The sequence below is a fragment of the Podarcis muralis genome, chromosome 5 (assembly GCF_964188315.1).
Source record: "Podarcis muralis chromosome 5, rPodMur119.hap1.1, whole genome shotgun sequence".
In the NCBI taxonomy this organism is placed as follows: domain Eukaryota; kingdom Metazoa; phylum Chordata; class Lepidosauria; order Squamata; family Lacertidae; genus Podarcis; species Podarcis muralis.
The window spans coordinates 2,993,273-3,012,430 of NC_135659.1; the positions used below are offsets into that span (position 1 = coordinate 2,993,273).

The following is a 19,158-nucleotide window of genomic DNA, read 5'->3' on the forward strand; positions in this document are numbered from 1 at the left end:
TGTGGAGTTGCAATGATCAGGAGAACGGTGATGAAGCAGCCCAGAACTACATGGGGGGAACTTGTCAATGATCTCAGGGCAGCTGGGACCATGTTGTTGTTGTTTAGTCGTGTCCGACTCTTCGTGACCCCCTGGACCAGAGCACGCCAGGCACTTCTGTCTTCCACTGCCTCCCGCAGTTTAGTCAAATTCATGCTGGTAGCTTCGAAAACACTATCCAACCATATCGTCCTCTGTCGTCCCCTTCTCCTTGTGCCCTCCATCTTTCCCAACATCAAGGTCTTTTCCAGGGAGTCTTCTCTTCTCATGAGGTGGCCAAAGTATTGGAGTCTCAGCTTCAGGATCTGTCCTTCCAGTGAGCACTCAGGGCTGATTTCCTTCAGAATGGAGAGGTTTGATCTTCTTGCAGTCCATGGGACTCTCAAGAGTCTCCTCCAGCACCATAATACAAAAGCATCCATTCTTCGGCGATCAGCCTTCTTTATGGTCCAGCTCTCACTTCCATACATTACTACTGGGAAAACCATAGCTTTAACTATACAGACCTTTGTTGGCAAGGTGATGTCTCTGCTGGGACCATATTCACTCTAAAAACAGTTGGTAACACTCTATGCTGTGAAGGACTGAGATCTTGCAGAGCCCGCAAGGTCCCCTTGCTCAAGACAGCACATGTACAGGCCCGTGTTGTGGTCAAATGAGACCAAAATCGAGCTCTTTGGCATCAACTCCAAAAGGAGGAGGAGGAATGCTGCCTACGACCCCAAGAACACCATCCCCACCGTCAAACATGGAGGGGGACATATTATGCTTTGGGGGTGTTTTTCTGCTAAGGGGACAGGACACCTTCACCTCATCGAAGGGACGATGGACGGGACCATGTATCGTCAAATCTTGGGTGAGCACCTCCTTCCCTCAGCCAGGGCATTGAAAATGGGTCGAGGATGGGCATTCCAGCATGACAATGACCCCAAACACACGGCCAAGGCAACAAAGGAGTGGCTCAAGAAGAAGCACAATAAGGTCCTGGAGTGGCCTAGCCAGTCTCCAGACCTTAATCCCATCAAAAATCTGTGGAGGGAGCTACACATCACCCTCAAAATCTTACTGACTTGGAGAGGATCTGCAAAGAGGAGTGGGACAAAATGCCTCCTGAGATGTGTGCAAACCTAGTGGCCACCTACAAGAAACGTCTGACCTCTGTAATTGCCAACAAGGATTTTGCCACCAAGTCATCTTTTGCAAAGGGATCAAATACTTATTTCACTCATTATAATGCACATCAATCTCTGACTTTTGTCTTCTGGGGGGTTTTCCCTGTTGTTATTCTGTTTCTCACAGATACAGTAAACCTACCATTAAAATTATGGACTGGTCATTTCTTCGTCAGAGGGCAAACGGGCAAATTTAGCAGGGGATCAAATACTTCCCCCCCTCACTGTATGTAAGAGGCTCGTTTATATTTTGGGAATGATGCATGTTTTTACGTAGCTGCATTGTTTCCTACTTTCTGGCTGCCCCATGATCATATTATAAAGTAGTTGTGTTCCGTGTTATAAATCAAGCACTGCTAGGATCGTTTCTTTTTTGTTTTCCAATGTATTTCTTATCAATTAAATTTTTGGTGCAAGCAAATTTTTATTCTGAAAGTGTGGTGAAGAGAAAACAGTTTGAGAACCACTGGGCTGGGCGGACCCCTGATTGAGACCTTGGAGCTGCTAGCTGAAACAGACAAATCTGGGTCATATAGACAATATTCTGCTTCAATATAAGGCCAGATTCCTATGAAACACTGTTTTAATTAGATGCCTGAGGCTGGTGCTGACAGCACGCACTGGTCTTGAGCATCCATGCAGCCCAGATTATTCTCCCGGCTGTTCTGGGGAGAAGCAGGGTGTGAATTCCTCCTCCTGCTCACACAAAGGGATAATCCAGCAGCCATGGAACAGCCAGCCTAGAAACATAAATCAAAGCATCTCTGTTTGCTTATGTACCTTTTTGCTTTTCTGGCAAAGCTGGACTTGAAATCCCAGCAAACAGGAAGGTGAAACCCTCCAACTCACCCCCACACCCTGCGTGCAATTCAGTGATCCTTTTGGGACGAGCCTACCCTCCCTCTTCTAAACATTGTGCACTTGAAACGGCTGAATTTTGCGGGAGTGAGCCTCAGGCAGGCGGGAGTCAGTCTGCTGGAATAATGAGAACGAGTCAGGCTGTGAGCCTGTGCTATCCTGCCCAGTCCTCTTGTGCATTTCAATTCTCTGTGCACACATCTGAGGGAGCATCCTCACTCTGTCGCCTCTCCCTGCTCTCTTTCTTTCGTCCCCCCACCTCCCTCCTTTTCCACCAGCTCTTCTCCAGGAGCCGCAGAGCTAAGAAGCCAAACTCAGCAGCATGCTCCCGAGGCTGCCATAGACAGAGCAGTGGTCAGGCTGGCCACCCTTCAAGCTCTCCGATGTACCGGGAGGCCGCAGTCTCTGTCGTCCAGGGCCTCAGTGAGCCGTGCCCACCCAGCGCCAGCCCAACCCAAGCAGCCTCTGCAGTGCGGACCGCTAAGAGACAGGTAGGAGGTGGGTGCTTGTGGTTGTGACAAGGAAGCTGCCTGGTGTGGCGGCCTTTGCAAGAGGGCGGCAGACCTCTTGGTCAAATGTAATCTCCTCAGCGGTGGCATTTGGGGATGTTGGCCTCTCACCAATTTCTGTGGGGCAGTGGGCCTGAATGGGTGGGTAAGGGAGGGGTGCATGGGCCTTCTTCAGCTGTCACCCTCCATTACGATCACTTTAGTGGATTTCCTCTCAGTATGTTAATTGGTGTGTAGCCTCTCCAGGATGACTGAAGGAGAGAGAGAGAGAGATGCTCATTTGCCAAGGACAGTCCTGCTCATGCACAAATCCCCTCACACCTCTTCTTCAGAGCTGATAGCATACACGGCCCCAAATTATACTGCTTTTCTGGGAAGTATCTGTGGTGGTAGGTGAACCGCAGGTTTTCAAAAAATTGCTAAAAAAAATAAGAGGAGTAGGATTAACACAGTACTAGAAAACCCCAAGAATGACAGTGAGCTCTACAAGTTACAGACAGATTGTTTTTCCCCTGCCTGGCTGCTGCTGCTGCGATAAATGGGAGTGATTAGCAGCAGCAGCAGCAGCAGCAGCAGCAGCAGCAGCAGCAGCATAGATTTGGCTTCTCCTCCCTCATTTCTCTTTTTTTAAATTGTTGAATGAAAGGCAAGTGGGCTGCAGAATCAGTGGCAGTTCACCAAGGGACAGTGACAGCTTGCAGATAAAAGGAAGTAGAAGACTGACTGGAAGGTGCTGGCGAGGCTAAATCACTGAGCAGGCTGCTTCTTTAGTGCCTTAGATCATAGGTGACTGGCAAATGTTGCATGGATATCCATGGCCGAAAGAACCAAGACAGACACATTTCTTCCCCAAATCAGTGGCAGGGAAGAGACTGCAGTGGCGTAGCGTGGGTTGTCAGCACCCGGGTCAAGGCAAGTAATTTGCGCCCCCTAACCCGTGGATTTGCGCCCCCTAACCTGTGGATTTGCCCTAACCCCAGATGTTGCGCCCGGTGCAGCCGGCCCCCCCTGCACCCCCCACGCTACGCCACTGAGAGACTGGCCACCAAATATGCTGCATCTGTTCCTAATTTTATGGCTTCCTCACATGCAGGGTTGCTAATTTTGAATTACAGGGTTCTTGTGTCTTTAAGAGTGGGTGACAAGCAGGAATTCAGCAGGGTAAATTTCCCCCACCACTTCCATCTTCATGCTGAGAAAAGCTTCATTGGGTGAATTTCCAGTATTCATGTTGCAACTGTTAAAGTTACCAGAAAGCAATTGAGCAATCCTGTTCACCCTCATAATCAAGACTCCTGCTCTTTGAAAACAACAATGACAACAAGTACAACCCTCTCTTGATAACGGGCCGTCCACACCCAAATACTGTGTCGTGTAATCAAGGAATGGAGCCCAAAGGCGTCTTTTGCCCATGAAGAGACTGGACTATGCTGGGCGCCTGAGTTCTCCATGACTGTCAGTGAATTCCCTGAGATAAAGAAAACGGGAGACAAACACTTCATCTCTTACATAAGAGTATTAGAGGAGCCCTGCATGCAGGGGATGAGTACAGCATTGCTCTCCTGCTTGAGGTATCTGCATACTGCATCTGATACTGGAGGTAATAGAGCCAACATGACTGGCAGCCATCAATAGTCTTATACGCCATGGAAGTGCTGGTGTTGACCTATAAAGCCTTAAATGGTTCAGGACTGCAATACCTCAAGGATCCCCTCTCGCCATACAAACTGCAGTCATCATCTGAGGCTCTTCTTCATGTGCCTCCTCCATGAGAGGTCTGGAGGGGGGCAGCCCAAGAACGGGTCTTTTCTAGAGTGGCTCCCCTTTTGTGGAATGCTCTCCCCAGGGAGACTGCCCTGGCACCTTCATTGCATATATTTAGGCACCAGGCAAAAACATCCCTCTTCTCCCATAATTAGGCAATTTTAAACTGGGGTGGGGGTGGGGGTATTGTTTTTGTTTGTTACTATATTATATATTTTTGTGGTTTTAGATTGTAAACCGCCTTGTGTTCCTCAGATGTAGGGTGGTATAGAAATTGAATAAATAAATACAATTGAAAATGTCCAGTCCCTTTTTGAAGCTGTTCAATTTGTTGGCCACTTCTATGGCAACCATCTTGTGCTAGCTAATGCCATATTGAGGCCGGGAGTGGGGGAAACTGACCTGGGTTACTTCCTCCAGCCCATGGGTAAGGTCTGGCAGATGTGTGTGGGGGGGTCCTACCTGACATCACAATTTTGTCAAGGTACCCATTTTCAGATTCACTGTGTGGATGGAAGCCCCAACAATCAAGCCCTGACAACCAGCTGATGTTAGGGCTTCAGAGCACATGGCACTGCGCAAACTCCAACCATCTGTTGCCGGTCAGCTGGCTGGTGGTGCCTGCAACCTCTTTTGGCCCCTCTATGTCTTTATCCGCCCCACAGCTGACTTCATATATGATTTTGGGTATAGAGCAGGTGACCATGCCTTGGCCAAAACAGTCTTGCAAACCAAACTTTAGGTATCTGATGAAGACTCTCTCTCTCTAATTATTATTAATAATATTTTTTCTCCTTTGTGGCTCTTTTGTACACCACTTAGAAACCATAGTGTAACGCAGTATATAAATTATTGAAATAAAGTAATAATAATGAATAAATATTCCTTGCCATTGGCTTAGCCATGGGGGGTGGGAAGGAGCAAATCCCTTCCAACTCTATAATTTTATGATTCCATTCCTTTTGTCTGTCCTGAATCTTCCACCGTTCAGTTTGGCTAGATGACTCCTGGTTCTTAGATGATGAGAGGAAGAGAAGCCCCTCTCTGCCCTCTTTCCCCATGCCCTGTGTAATTCCACACACCTTTCTCATGCTCCTACTTAAACATTCTTTTCCAAAACAATGGACCCTTTACTCCTCCGGGCACTGCTCCACCCCCTTGTTTTGTTCGCCCTTTTCTGCACTTTTTCTAGCTGTACAATATCCTTTTTGAGGTGACAATTTGTAACAGCATTATTATCCTGGCGGATTTTATTTTCAGTTCCTTTCCTAAGAATCCCTAGCCTGGACTTCTCTTTTAAAGAGAATTCTAAAGTGGCCACCACTAGCTCTTGTGGGAGTGAAATCCATAGTGTCGCTATACAGTGTGTGGAGACGTGCTTTCTTTTGCCTCTCCTGAATCTTCCAACATTCAGCTTCACTGGATGCTCCTGAGTTCCAGCAATATCTCTCTGAAAATTCCCTATGTTGTAACCTTTTCTTGTAGAGGAGTCACTTTGCTCCTTTCATTATTTCGGTTGCCCTCCTCTGAGCCTTTTCCACCACTGTAATGTCCTCTTTGAGCTGAGGGGACCAGAATTGTACAGAGTTCTTTGATGTGTGGTCGCATCATAGATTTGCATAATGGCATTATGATGGCTGGCAGTCTTAATTTTCAATTCCTTTCTTAATTATCCCTAGCGTGGCATCTTAATTGAGCCATCCACTATGACCACAAGGTCTCATTCCTGGTCAGTCGTCACCAGTTCAGACCCCATGAGAAATTAGGGCCACACACACACTAACCTGTTTCTAGTACAAAAATGCCTTTTATTAATCCGGAATCATTCTTGCTCATCTGCAACATGCTGCTTTAAATCTAAATTGATTGAAAATCGTTCTGTCCACAAAAATTGATGTGGTTACATGATACCCATTTGAAAATCCTCCCCTTGGTTAGGTTATCATATTTTTCTCTTTCTGCACATACCCCAGATGAATAAAGAAGGAAGTGTTAGAAGTTGCAATCTTGGTATACACCCACCCACAATTTCATTGGGCTGGTGTGGATGTGTGCACACACAGACACACACTTTGCCAGAGTTGCCTATATATGTTTTCATGTGCTTTCAAATGGATGCACTGTGGGGTAACACAGAATCAAGCTGCAATGAACTTTTGTTTTCAGAACAAATCCAGATTCTCAAGAAGTGCTTTCCAGGAGCAAAAACTATGCAATAGATCTAGATTGTGCATTGACTCCATAGAAATTCAGAAATATTTGGTCTCCATTGATCCTGTTATCAAATGTTATGTGTGCACAGTTTATAATTTTTTTATCCCCATTCACCTCACTTTACCCTTGCTTACACTGAATCACATTTACCATCTCCAGTTTGGAGAGATCCTTTGATTTGGTACCATCAACAAACTTCAATGCATTCAATCTATTTGTTTTAATTGTGCTATTTCCCTTCCAGTTTGCATTTATTTTTTAATCTTGATTTGCAAACTTTCATGAATGTTCAGGGTCATTCACTCCCCTTCAGTTCAGCTGCAGGCTTTTTGTGTCATTTATTTGGTGCCTGCAACAAACGGCACCGACTTCAGTTATTTGCTTTCATTCCATTTGTTTTGTTTTTCATTAGATTTGTGAAAACTTCAATTAAAGCCCCTCCCCCCCCCACTCTTGCTGGATGTGTGGTGTGCATGTGGTGGTTGCTTTTATTCATTTCCACTTCCTCACCCCCTGCTCACTTTTAGCTTTCTTGTTCAAAATTTCAATATGAGTAGGAAAATAAGAGTACCCCTAAACATATTTTTAGTAAAAAAACCACTGGGTATTGTGCATTGTCTTAAAATAAGGTGCAACAGTTAATGCAATTTGCTAGAACATTATGAAATCAGCTGTGGGGCAGAACCCAGCAATTTTTGGTGGATCTAGGCTTGAGCCTCATGAGTTTGGGTCGTTCAGTACAAAAACTGTTCATTAATCCATTCATTTTTTTATTATTTAAATGGCTGGAGGGAACAACCTTGCAGTCTCTTCCTTCCTTCCTTCCTTCCTTCCTTCCTTCCTTCCTTCCTTCCTTCCTTCCTTCCAATGGCAGCATCTAAATAGTGCATTTATGACTGCAGCTTGAGGACTTCCAGTAGGTTGTGAGCTTAAGAAATGTCTGTTCTTTGGTTATAACCCCCCCCCCCCCCGCGAGTTTAAGATCTTTCAGATGTTTCACAACAAGCTCCATTTTTCTCCCAAGGAGGGTGCATTACAGACATTGATGTATTGACAGCCGCAGCAGCAACATGAGTCTGGCAAGCTGTGGGAAGAGGTTAATGTTATTGTACTCGGCAGCTGAAAGTCAGGCTCTGCCTCTGCCCTGCCCTTGCTCTGTTCCACTCACATTCCCTTCTCTCCAAGCAAACCCATCAACACATTTGTCCCCATGAAGCTTAGCTACTCTCCTTCAATAGGGCACCCCCAATTCTCAAAGGGGGATGCCCTAAAAAGGTGGAGGGCTTTTCCATTTATCATCTTCACTGCTGCTACTCACTGCTTTTCAGATGGGGAAGACCTGGATTTGAGATCCAGGTTTTGCCGCTGGGGGAAGCTGAGGATCACACTACGTGTCATGTGCAGCTTGCAGGGACATCTCCTGTTCTTCTTTCATTCAGGGGTGAGAACGTAGCTATTTGCCAAGTACTGCATTTCAAGAATATTTAGACCAGGGTGGTCCAACTTCTCATACCAAGTGGGCTGCAAGAGGACTTTGCCACAGAGCCCACGGGCTCTACCCTGGCTTGTCACACGGGAGGGGGAGTGAGGCCAACATGTGATGCCTCCCCCCCCCCCAGCCTGTATTCAAAATTCACCAGGCGCAAGCTATGAGCCACTTGCGAGCAAATGAATCTTTATTCAACATTCAACACATATTTACACAACAATATTGCCATATTACAGCTTATGCACAAACATTACACAAAAAAAGAAAAATACAATGAAAAAGAAAGAAGAAAATAAAAATAAAGAACGAAAACAAGAAGGATAAATTAAACTTCTGATTATTCTCAAGAAACAGAATCTCATTTGTTAATTTTACACAGTATCATATTATTATACTTTGTTTCCTTTATTTCATTCAAAGAGATATTCTTGGGTTTATTATCTGTACATTACAAGAGTTAGGAGGTTTTTGCTATCATAATAGGTTTTCAGATATTCTTTAAATACTATCCATTCTTTATTCACTTCTGCATTGAGTACCCTCTAACTGTCCCCGTCATTATTTTCAATTGGATGTATTCTGCCATTTTAACTGCCATTCTAACTTTGTAGGTGTAATTTCACTCTTCCAATTCGTTGCAACCAGAATCCTGGCAGAAGATGTTGTGTACATAAAAAGTGGTCTTACTTCTTTCTTAATTTCATTTGATGTTATCCCTAATAGAAAGGCCTCCGGTCTTTTTGTGAATGGGAATTTGACTATCTTTTTTTAATTCATTGTATACAATATCCCAAAACTCTTTAATTTTTTCACATTCCCGCCACATATGCATATATGAACCTCTCCCCTTTTTACATCTCCAACAAATTTCAGATCTATTCTTATACAGTTTGGCCAGTTTGGCCGGGGTAAGGTGCCACCGGTAGAGCATTTTCATAACATTTTCTCTTAGATTATAACACACTGTAAATCTATCGCCTCTTACTTTAAATTTATCTCTTAAAGAAATTTTTAAAATATTTGGATGACATTCAAGCCTAATGTCAAAAATGCTTGTGTTATTAAAAGCTCTCCCATAGAAGCTGCCTCATCACATCTGCGAGGATAAACAGCTCCCCGCCCTTGGAAAGCTCTGTGGTCATTTGAGCAGGAATTTTCCATAACCCTCTCCTCTTGCCTCAAAAGAGGCTTTTAAAAATATTGGCCCTTGTGAAATGCAATTCTCTTTATTCTCCATTTAATCACATTTGCCACAGTGCCTGTATCAACACATGGGCACTGTTTTGTTCCCGATTTAATGCAACCCTGACCTGGGAAAACATAAAAGGGAAAATATTAGCCCATAATCATAGCTGGGCTTCCCAGTGGGCGACCTTCTGCATTAACAACCTGCTGGCAGGAAGTCAAAGCAATCAGGCGATGGACACCATGACCCGATAGAGTTCTTCAAATATAAATAATTTTGCTTATTAAACTTTTGAAAAACATGTTTTATATTACCTTTTGGAATCAGCACATAAAATTCAGCCTCCACCCGACCCATGTCTCCCTGACTGCTGAAGCCCAGTTCTCAGGGCCAAAGTAGATGCTCTTTGGGAGATCTGTGATCAGCTCTTCCACCATCTATTCTGCCTTTGAAAGCAGCCAGTGAGGGAAGAAGGTTTGGGATGGGAGCCATGGCATTGGAGCAGTGCGGTTCATGGCATTTCTCCAGTTTTAGTCCCCCTCACCTGCTGCTTTTTGCCATGGCTCTCCATGGGTAGGAAAGAGGTAGGCATCTGCAGCTAACAGCTCTTTGGGGAGGCAGTTAAATCAAGGAAATGGCATGGAGGGAAAGGATTAAGCGCCATTTCCCTACTGTTGCAACCCTGGTTTTAATCTCCCCCTGGTTGCTTTCAGGCACATACATGCCGTCTCTGATTTTGCCCTCAGTGAGGCAGGAAAGGTGTATGCCTGGGCTGTGCCACCTTGGACCATAAGAGAGGGATCATAGGACTGAATACTTGTCCAGCAACACACCCATTTTCTACATATTGTGGGTTATGTGTGGGGTTTCTGTATACTTATGCAGTCAGGTGATCTTTCACTTTTCATCTGAAGTGATATAGCCCAGACTCAGGGTTATCATCATAGTGGGAAGTAGGCCTAAGCCTATGCCCACTTGCCCCAACTTCATCCCTTTCTACCCATAAGCCATGTGTGAGGCTTCTCCCATTCCTCTCCTTCCCTCAGAATCCAGTCACTTACAAACAAGGAGTTGGAAGGGGAATCACTGTATGTGCGCTTCCTTGGGAATGGTCCTGTCAGGCGTGAGCCAGCAGTAAATCACACCATGCAAGTTGAAGTTAACTCTTTATTAGCAAAAAACACTATCAACACAGGAGTGTCAGACCTAATGATCACAGTCAAAATATTTAAAGATATAAAATAAAAATTGTCCAGTAGCACCTTAGAGACCAACTAAGTTTGTTATTGGTGTAAGCTTTCATGTGCATGCACACTTCTTCAGATACCAGCATGCACACGAAAGCTTATACCAAGAACAAACTTAGTTGGTCTCTAAGGTGCTACTGGACAATTTATATATATATATTTTGACTGCGTCAGACCAACACGGCTACCTACCTGAATCTAATGACCACAGCAACTCATCTCCAGCAGGTCTTGCCCCTATTAAGCAGTTGTTGTTCAATAACAGCTGTAGGATTACCTCTGGTCTGCAGGCCCACAAGGCCGTTTTGGGGAAGCCATGCCCACCCAACTTACACCTGGTGTCATACATGATGTCAGATGAAGGGCTTCAAAGGAACAATCTGGGAGCTTAAAGTGAGCACCTTTCAGAGCTTTTATGTGACTGAGGTTTTGTGCAGGGCTGACACTGAACTTTAGTCGCTCCCAACCTAAGACCAACACCCTCTCAACCTGTTGTTTGCCAGTCACTGACCTCACCACCAACAGTTATGTTATAGTAGTAGGTGGTGGTGCTTGGCTCTGACCTATGGTGGGTTCACCATGTTAAATTACCAAAAATGCAATGACCAACCAAACATTGGGCTGGGGACTGCATTTTGGGTAGACATGGCAGGTGTCTGGGTCAGTTCCCATTCAAAAGCACAGCCATACCCATCACTAAAACACATCTGGTGGCCTGGGGATGTGTGAGGTGAGTGACTGGTGGTCAGTTGGTGAGGGATCCTGCTGAATCCCTTGGCAGGTGCCCAGTCCTGACGCCACCCCTGACGCCAACTCCGGTTTTATGCTAGCATTTTATCTCATTCTATGGCTCTGCTGTGCCTTATTTTATTGTGTTTCGTGATGATTCATTGTTTTAAAATTGTGGCCTTTATCATCTTACATTTAGCTGTTCTGAGTGCACTGCTGAAGCATAGCCTATAAACATTCTGAATAAATAAAACAATACTTATATAAATATATCAGTTTGGTAGGCAGCTTATCTCTGATGCCTGCCTTGGGACTCTGCTTTTGCTGCCACTGGGATCAACAATGGAAAAGGGTTGGGGAGAAAGAATAGCATGACAAAAGATCTGAACATTTTTGAGAGTGGGGACTGGGAAAAAGGCAGTCACAGCGTTTGGGGGGCAAGATATACTCTATCTCATACCTGAAAATATTTACAATTATGCTATATAAAATTGTTTGGTTGCCATTTGCCACCAGGCAGATCCCCTGGAAGTGCATTACCTGAGATTCCCGGTGCTCAGGAGGCTTCAGCACCCTGCAGGGATTCCTCTCTCTCCTCAGCATAAATTATGAAAAGGAAACAAAGGAATGCATATTTGCTGGATGTATATAATTCATATGAGTGAAAGCATTCATATTTTCTTGATGGAAGATTAGATTTCCAGGGCACAGAATGTTGATTGGCACCAAGTGTATATGGCCCTGATTCTTCGGGTGCTTCTAGATGACCCATTTATTGAGCATTTATTCTGATTTGTCTGTAGCATACTCTCCAACATTCATCAGATGGAAGTAGGGACATTCTATTCTACATCAGTATCACTGCTTGAACATTTCATCCTGGTCAAGTACAAAAGCTATTGGAGGAAACACACAAAACTGCAGGATTTAAGCTAAGGTTACCAGATTTTTTTCAATGAATCCGGGGACACTTTTCAATTTCAGTCGAATTCAGTGGCTTTTGTCAGGGGACGGATTTGTAAATTCGGGGACTGTCCCCAGGAAACGGGGACAACTGGTAACCTTACTTTAAGCACAGACTAGAGGGGGAAAGAAAACCCCAAATACAGCTAACTGTGTGTGTGGAGGCTGTGTGATATGCATTGATGAGTATTTTGGAAGCATGGTAACTTTGAACAACCATTATTGTTGTGATATGGAGTATCCCAGTGCTTATTTCAGGGTCCAGGGACATATAAACCTTTGAGTTTGGGGATATATAAACTTCCATTTATTTATTTTTTGCGTGTTCAGACCCAGAGACCTCCCCTCTAAATAAATTCACACTTGACTCAAATTTTGGCTTGGTTTTTTGGCAGAATTTAGACCACAACTTTATTGGTTACAGAAAGTGACTGGTTGCTTAGGCTCTGGTTCGACTAGCACCCTGCCATGCAGGTAGTGATGACCCAAGGTACCAGCATAGGTCAGCCAAGGGTGAACAGCTGGATAAGTGGAAAGCCGGGAACAGGCTAACTCCGCCACCCAGATGTCCCCCTGGACTCAGGCACGGGCACAACCCCCTCTCAGGGGATGACCAAACCATCAAGTCCCTGAATTCCTTTAACGGAATACCCTTCACATAGGGATGGCGAGAGTGTTCTCCCATCCCTATCACCTGAACCAGAGCCTATCCGCAACCTTACAAGTTGCAACGATTTGCTGTGCGGCAGGCGAAACCCAAATGGCATCAGCCAAGTGGGGAAAATTCCTGCCGTGCCCCTGTCCCAATGACAGAAGACACATGACGGCATAACAAGGTCAAGCGTGCAAGCCCTAAAAGTAGGGAGAGGTGGGCAGGTGTTCCAATGCACGCACCAAAAGAGGAAGCTCTGGGTCACGTGCATGCATATATATAGGTCCCTTGATCCATTTGGACTGTGCCCCATTGGCCAGATTGAACCCAACATCAAGGGACCTACCAATCGGGTGGCTTACCAATTTTACCCACCCACAACACAGGGGATTGGTCTCCAGGTCTCACCGCAACACGTGCTCTCTTTTAGGGAGGACACGATTTAATGTTTCAAACTTCTGAGCAAATTAGGAATGTGTAAACAGCCGCAGCATCCTAGTGCTGTGGTGAATTCTGAATGGATCAGCTACATAGGCATCACCCGCCTCCCCGGGACCCCCTGCCTCAGCTGCTTTGGGAGTCCCCCTCACCCAAATGCACAAAACAAGATTTCAGAAGGCACTATCAATTCAGCTCATGAGAAAGACCACTGCTTTCCCCCCATCCACATGAGAAGTCAGGCAGGAAGGGGTTTTGGAGGGAGGCATTATTGCCTCGGAGGACCCCTCCCCATCTCCTCAAATCCCTTTCCTCTCTAGTAATCCAGTCCAGTTCATTTTAAGCCACAGAGAGAGCAAGGCTGCAGGATCAGATTCAGCTCTCTCAAAGCAGGAGCCAAAGAGAAAATGGCCACTACACATACACAGGGGGTGGCAGCTCAGTGACACTTCAGGTTCCCAAACAAAACTGGCAATGAAAGGAAGGGCAGCAATGCAAAGAAACTGGGCAGAGACCTAAGAGGTTTAGATGCAGAGCAGACCCTCCTTGTCCCGTGTGATGCTGCTGAGCAGTTTGTAAAGGTAAAAGGTAAAGCTACCCCTGCCCGTACGGGCCAGTCTTGACAGACTCTAGGGTTGTGCGCCCATCTCACTCAAGAGGCCGGGGGCCAGCGCTGTCCGGAGACACTTCCGGGTCACGTGGCCAGCGTGACAAGCTGCATCTGGCGAGCCAGCGCAGCACACGGAACGCCGTTTACCTTCCCGCCAGTAAGCGGTCCCTATTTATCTACTTGCACCTGGGGGTGCTTTCGAACTGTTAGGTTGGCAGGCGCTGGGACCGAGCAACGGGAGCGCACCCCGCTGCGGGGATTCGAACCGCCGACCTTTTGATCGGCAAGTCCTAGGCGCTGAGGCTTTAACCCACAGCGCCACCCGCGTCCCGAAGCAGTTTGTAAGAGCATGCAAATGAGAACCCAAAGTAGATTGCTGCTTCTCTCTTTCCCTGGCCAGGAGATGGAAGGAGCAATGGATGAAAAGGTGGGAAAAGATTTTGGGTTTTTTGGGGTGGGGGAAAACTTGCAATTGGGAATTTGGGATTCTGCATGACAAATAGAGAAGCCGTGATGGCTTAAGGGTTTGTGTGAAGGTCTCCACATTTTCATTGCAATGGGAGACTATGTTGCGGGCAGGTTAGAGGACGTGGTGTTGAAGCAAGTGTTATTCCACACTTTCCAGCACACATTTCTGCTGCTTTTCTTATCACAGAAAAACAAGACAGTCCTCCTGAAGGTTTTTTGGGGGAAGCAGAGATAGATGACTCTGGGCCCTTCTTCCACACAATCTGTTGGCTGAGAATTCCTCATGGAAAATAGTAAGAGTTTGGAGGCACCTTTGGCCACACTCTGAAAAACTATGCTGCTGGGTTTACACCAGTTGTATTTACTTTTGTTTGTTTTCATCCTTGGATGCTGCCAAAAAAAAAAAAAAAAAAAAAAAAGGTTATAGGGCAGCCAGTTTATAAAGTGTATATACATATAAACAAAGGCAAATAAACAAGAAGAATTGGCACAGAGAGCCAATGTGAAGTAGTGGAGAGCCAGGAGATTATGAGGGAAAGGGGAGCCCTGTGCTTAGCTCAAACACCATCACGGCAAGGACGTCATGACAATAAAAACTGGAGGAATGACGGCAAGAAGCAAGGATGTGCTGGTGTTTTTCTGCACTAGAGAAATAAAAGGTGACTAGCAGATAAAAGGTAAAGGTAAAGGTACCCCTGCCCGTACGGGCCAGTCTTGCCAGACTCTAGGGTTGTGTGCTCATCTCACTCTATAGGTCGGGAGCCAGCGCTGTCCGCAGACACTTCCTGGGTCACGTGGCCAGCGTGACAAGCTGCATCTGGCGAGCCAGCGCAGCACATGGAACGCCGTTTACCTTCCCGCTAGTAAGCGGTCCCTATTTATCTACTTGCACCCGGGGGTGCTTTAGAACTGCTAGGTTGGCAGGCGCTGGGACCGAGCGACGGGAGCGCACCCTGCCATGGGGATTCGAACCGCCGACCTTTCGATCGGCAAGTCCTAGGCACTGAGGCTTTTACCCACAGCGCCACCCGCGTCCCAGCAGATAGAATTCCACAAAAACTGGCCAGAATAATCCCTCATTAGGAGACTCTCTGACACAGCAGCATCTGGCTTCCCCACACTGGCTATTTAATTTGACAACATTGGCTGCTTAATGCTCATTCATTACATATCCTCAAACATTTCTCCGATGAAAATAGGGACATCCTAAGAAAAAGTGGGACATTCTGGGATCAAATCAGAAACCTGGACGGCACCTCTAAATCAGGGATGTCCCTGAAAAATAGGGACACTTGGAGGGTCTGAGCCAATGTCATCTCCTTGAAAACAAATCAGAATGAATGCTCAGTAAAGAGGTCATCTGGAAGCACCCTGAGTCTGGTGCATGGACAGAACCGGCCTGCCACATCTCTGTCCCCCGCTTTGAAAGAGGATATACAAAGAGCTACCAGGCTTTCCCAGGCTTCAGCTTCACTTAGTGTATATATGGCCAGGAACGCTGTAAGCTGCCAAACTGAGAAATATTGAATCCTTTCCCTCCAATAATGTTGGGTTACTGCTGCAAAAACAGCTGCTTAAGGCTGTGACAAACAGAGCAACTTGACAATAGCTATTTTACTAGAGGCAAAGAAGGTTATGATGATGTCTTTTGGCAGACCCGCTTCTGCTGGATTGACTACATGACACAAGTGATTCAGTGCCCTTCATCAGTTATGAATGGGAAAAGCAAAGCTAAGGCTTTACATCAGCTAGGATGGAGAAAGCAGACTGAAAACAAAAATTGGTGCTACAAGGGATGTGAAAGAAGCAATTGCTCTGAGCTGCAGCAGAAGCCCCTTTAACTTGGGGTGAAGACAAAATTGTACCAGCAGGGCACCAAAGGCTTTTGGATACTACCTTTTCACCAACCTTACAGCTCATAGGTTTTTTTCCAGTTATTGGGCTAACAAACTGGTTCTGCAGTCTTGAATGGGTTATCTAAATAACTTGATTGTAAAGGAATAGTGAAACACGATAAACCAGGAATCCTGCTATGATTTACCACACTCAGAGACAGTGTGGTGTAGTGGTTAAGAGCGGTAGTCACGTAATCTGGGGAACCGGGTTCCCGTCTCGGCTCCTCCACATGCAGCTGCTGGGTGACCTTGGGCCAGTCACACTTCTCTGAAGTCTCTCAGCCCCACGCACCTCACAGAGTGTTTGTTGTGGGGGAGGAAGGGAAAGGAGATTGTTAGCCGCTTTGAGACTCCTTAAAGAGAGTGAAAGGCGGGATATCAAATCCAAACTCTTCTTCTTCTTCTTCTCTTTAGGAGCTAGTTTCATGGACATCAAAGAAGGGTTTTTTAGTGCATTCAGTCACAATAATTAATCTGTGGATGCAAATCATAGCAGCAGAGACCGAGGCTCTTTCAAATGACCTGTTTATTTAGTATTCATCCAGATTTGTTTGCACCAAATTTGCATGAAGTTAAACAGTATTGCTGTTTATTAAGCGTTCATTCTGATTTGCATATGCAGTTTATATTAACCTACACCAGGGCATTTTGCCTTCACTTTTCTTATCACAAAAATATGTGGTTGTTTTTTTCTGTTTTGGAAGTGGATTTGCACCCCATTAACATTTCAGGTGGGGAAATCAGGGCACCCCCCATCCCACTGACCCTGTCGCTCGCCTGCCTGTCCCCTCCCTTGCCCCCTTTTATCTTTCTCTGTGGCCTCCTCTTCTGCAGCCTCAGGAGAGGTGACACCAGCCTGCATAGCCTCCACTGCCTTTGCACTTCTGGAAGCTTCTGGAAGTACTGCCAAGGAAGCAGGAAGGAGTGTGCATGGGGTCTTCCATCTTTTGATCCTGTGCTCTTGTGTGAGCCATTTGGCCCATGCCACAGCAGTGGTGTAGCTGGGGGGGTTCGGGAGGGGCAGATCACCCTGGGAAGCACTGGGCTTGCAGGGCAGCTGAGCCACCATGTTCCTCCCGGGCGCCCCCTCAAGTGACTTACAACTTGGGAACACTGGTCATTTCCCAAACACGGGCTTCCAGCTGTTTTTGCACTATAATTCCCATAATTCCTGAGGACTGGTCCTACTAGTTGGAGATGATGGGAGTGGGGAACTTTAGAAGCAACTTGGAAGGGGAATTTTTAAATGTCTAAGAGGCTATATTTCCACACTTTACTTTGCTGCATTGTTCATGATTTCAAGTTTCTGCTGTGGTTCTCTCACCAAAGAGTTCTTGCCTCAAACCTGGATCTTTCCATCCAGGGAATTCTCCATCTATTATTATACCTAGTATTTTCTTCTTTAACCAAAATACAAACCAATAAAAAAAAGTATGTCAAAAAAATACTGTTCATTGGACAGTTTAAAATCTATTTGTCATGTAAACAGGTGGCAGAGAAAGTCAGAGGAATAAATGGGTTACAGACAGATGTAAGGAAGCTGTGGGCCAGCTAGGGAAAGCCTAAAAGTAAACTATTACCCAGGCCTGACCTAGTGAGAGTATGTATAACTAGGTCTTGTCAGGCTGAAGCAATGGTCTGCCTGGGGGTGGAACCATTCTGAAGCCAATAGAACCCGTATGGTCCTTCACTATGCAACTTTGAATGGTTTCACAAGAGCCAGAAGATCTCGGTCAAGTTGTGGCTGACCCTGATGTTTGTCAAGGTGTCAATACAGGAATCCCGGATTTTTGCCTTTGCCTGATCAAGTATCCTCCTGCTTGCTACACTCCGAATCCTGGCAACAGTTCTGGCTTTAGAAATTAACCCCAGGGACCCTGGCCAAGAGGACATCTGCTGCAGGGCTGGTCCTGAGTGTGACTATCCTTGGACCCAAGTTCACCACTCATTTATCACCCAATAAATATGTGACCACCAAGTTGAGATGGTGAGAAGCCCCAGGTGACTTCTGTTGGGCATGGGCTACAACTAGGGAAATCCCTTCATTGCACAGGGCAGCATGTGATGGCCTTCAAAGCTCCTTCCACTTCTAGAGGAAAAGAGCGTGAGAGGAAGTGAGACAGAGGTGTGCCTGAGCTGGCAGGAGATCTGGACTGATGATGGGAGTCAGGTGAGAGGAAGCATAAGAAAGTGTGAGATCACACCCAGGCTGATGAACTGAGGAGGAATTCACACATTTCTATTTAGTTGACTCTGAATCACATTTTTTATTTTTAAAAAATGGCTGTGTATTTATCACACGAGTGCTCCCAATAAGAAACCCGCCTTGCTGTTTAATAGATGCAATTTGACTTCACTGGTACTGGCGCTCTTTAATGAAACTCGCTGATGTTCTTTTCCTCAACCCCACTCCACCAGCTGCCTTGCACAGAAACCTCCATGGATTTACCATCCTATCCTAAACCCACCAAGGACTTATTTAAATACTTATTTAAATACAGGCTAGTGCTTTGTTCTAACTGCTGAAGCGAGGACCAAATGGATGTTTACGGGGGGGACGGGACTCCCATCTGAATCCTCCCAGCAAACGTTTTATCAGACATTTACTGCGTACCCTGAGTGGTGGATTACTTTAATTTTGTAGAAGCAAAGGGATTTGAATGCCATCAGGTTAACAAGGAGGAGCAGGATGAAGGAGGATGCTTCAAAATGCTCCGATCAGGTGGGCACTTCTCAAATCCTACCAATGGAAATGTTGTGAGCAGCTCTGCAGTGCTAGCCAAACCTCAAGCCTGCTCAGTTAGGCTGCTTTAGTGTTTACTGGATGTGATATGCAGAGAGGTTTCAGCAGAACCGTTGCTTAGGGAAATAGGGGGAGGGGGAGGCAGGGAGGTGTGTCGCTGTCTGTGGGTTTTGCTCCCAGCT

General features: G+C 45.8%; 1 protein-coding gene across 6 annotated transcripts in view; it reads left to right on the top strand.

Annotated features, from left to right (window-relative positions):
- Nucleotides 1-2,153: 2,153 nt before the first annotated feature.
- RGS8 (regulator of G protein signaling 8) overlaps nt 2,154-19,158 on the top strand; it is a 44,380-nt gene continuing 27,375 nt past the window's right edge. For 2 of the 6 annotated variants that reach the window (XM_028732242.2, XM_028732243.2), the window contains exon 1: nt 2,159-2,560. Coding sequence is in view for 4 of the 6 variants with exons in the window: in XM_028732239.2 (XP_028588072.2) it covers nt 2,195-2,560 (366 nt within the window). In the remaining 2 variants the exon portion in view is untranslated. Of the gene's footprint in view, nt 2,561-16,647; nt 18,956-19,158 lie in introns of those variants that run through there. The other 4 variants (XM_028732239.2, XM_028732238.2, XM_028732240.2 and 1 more) reach the window with 4 other exon arrangements.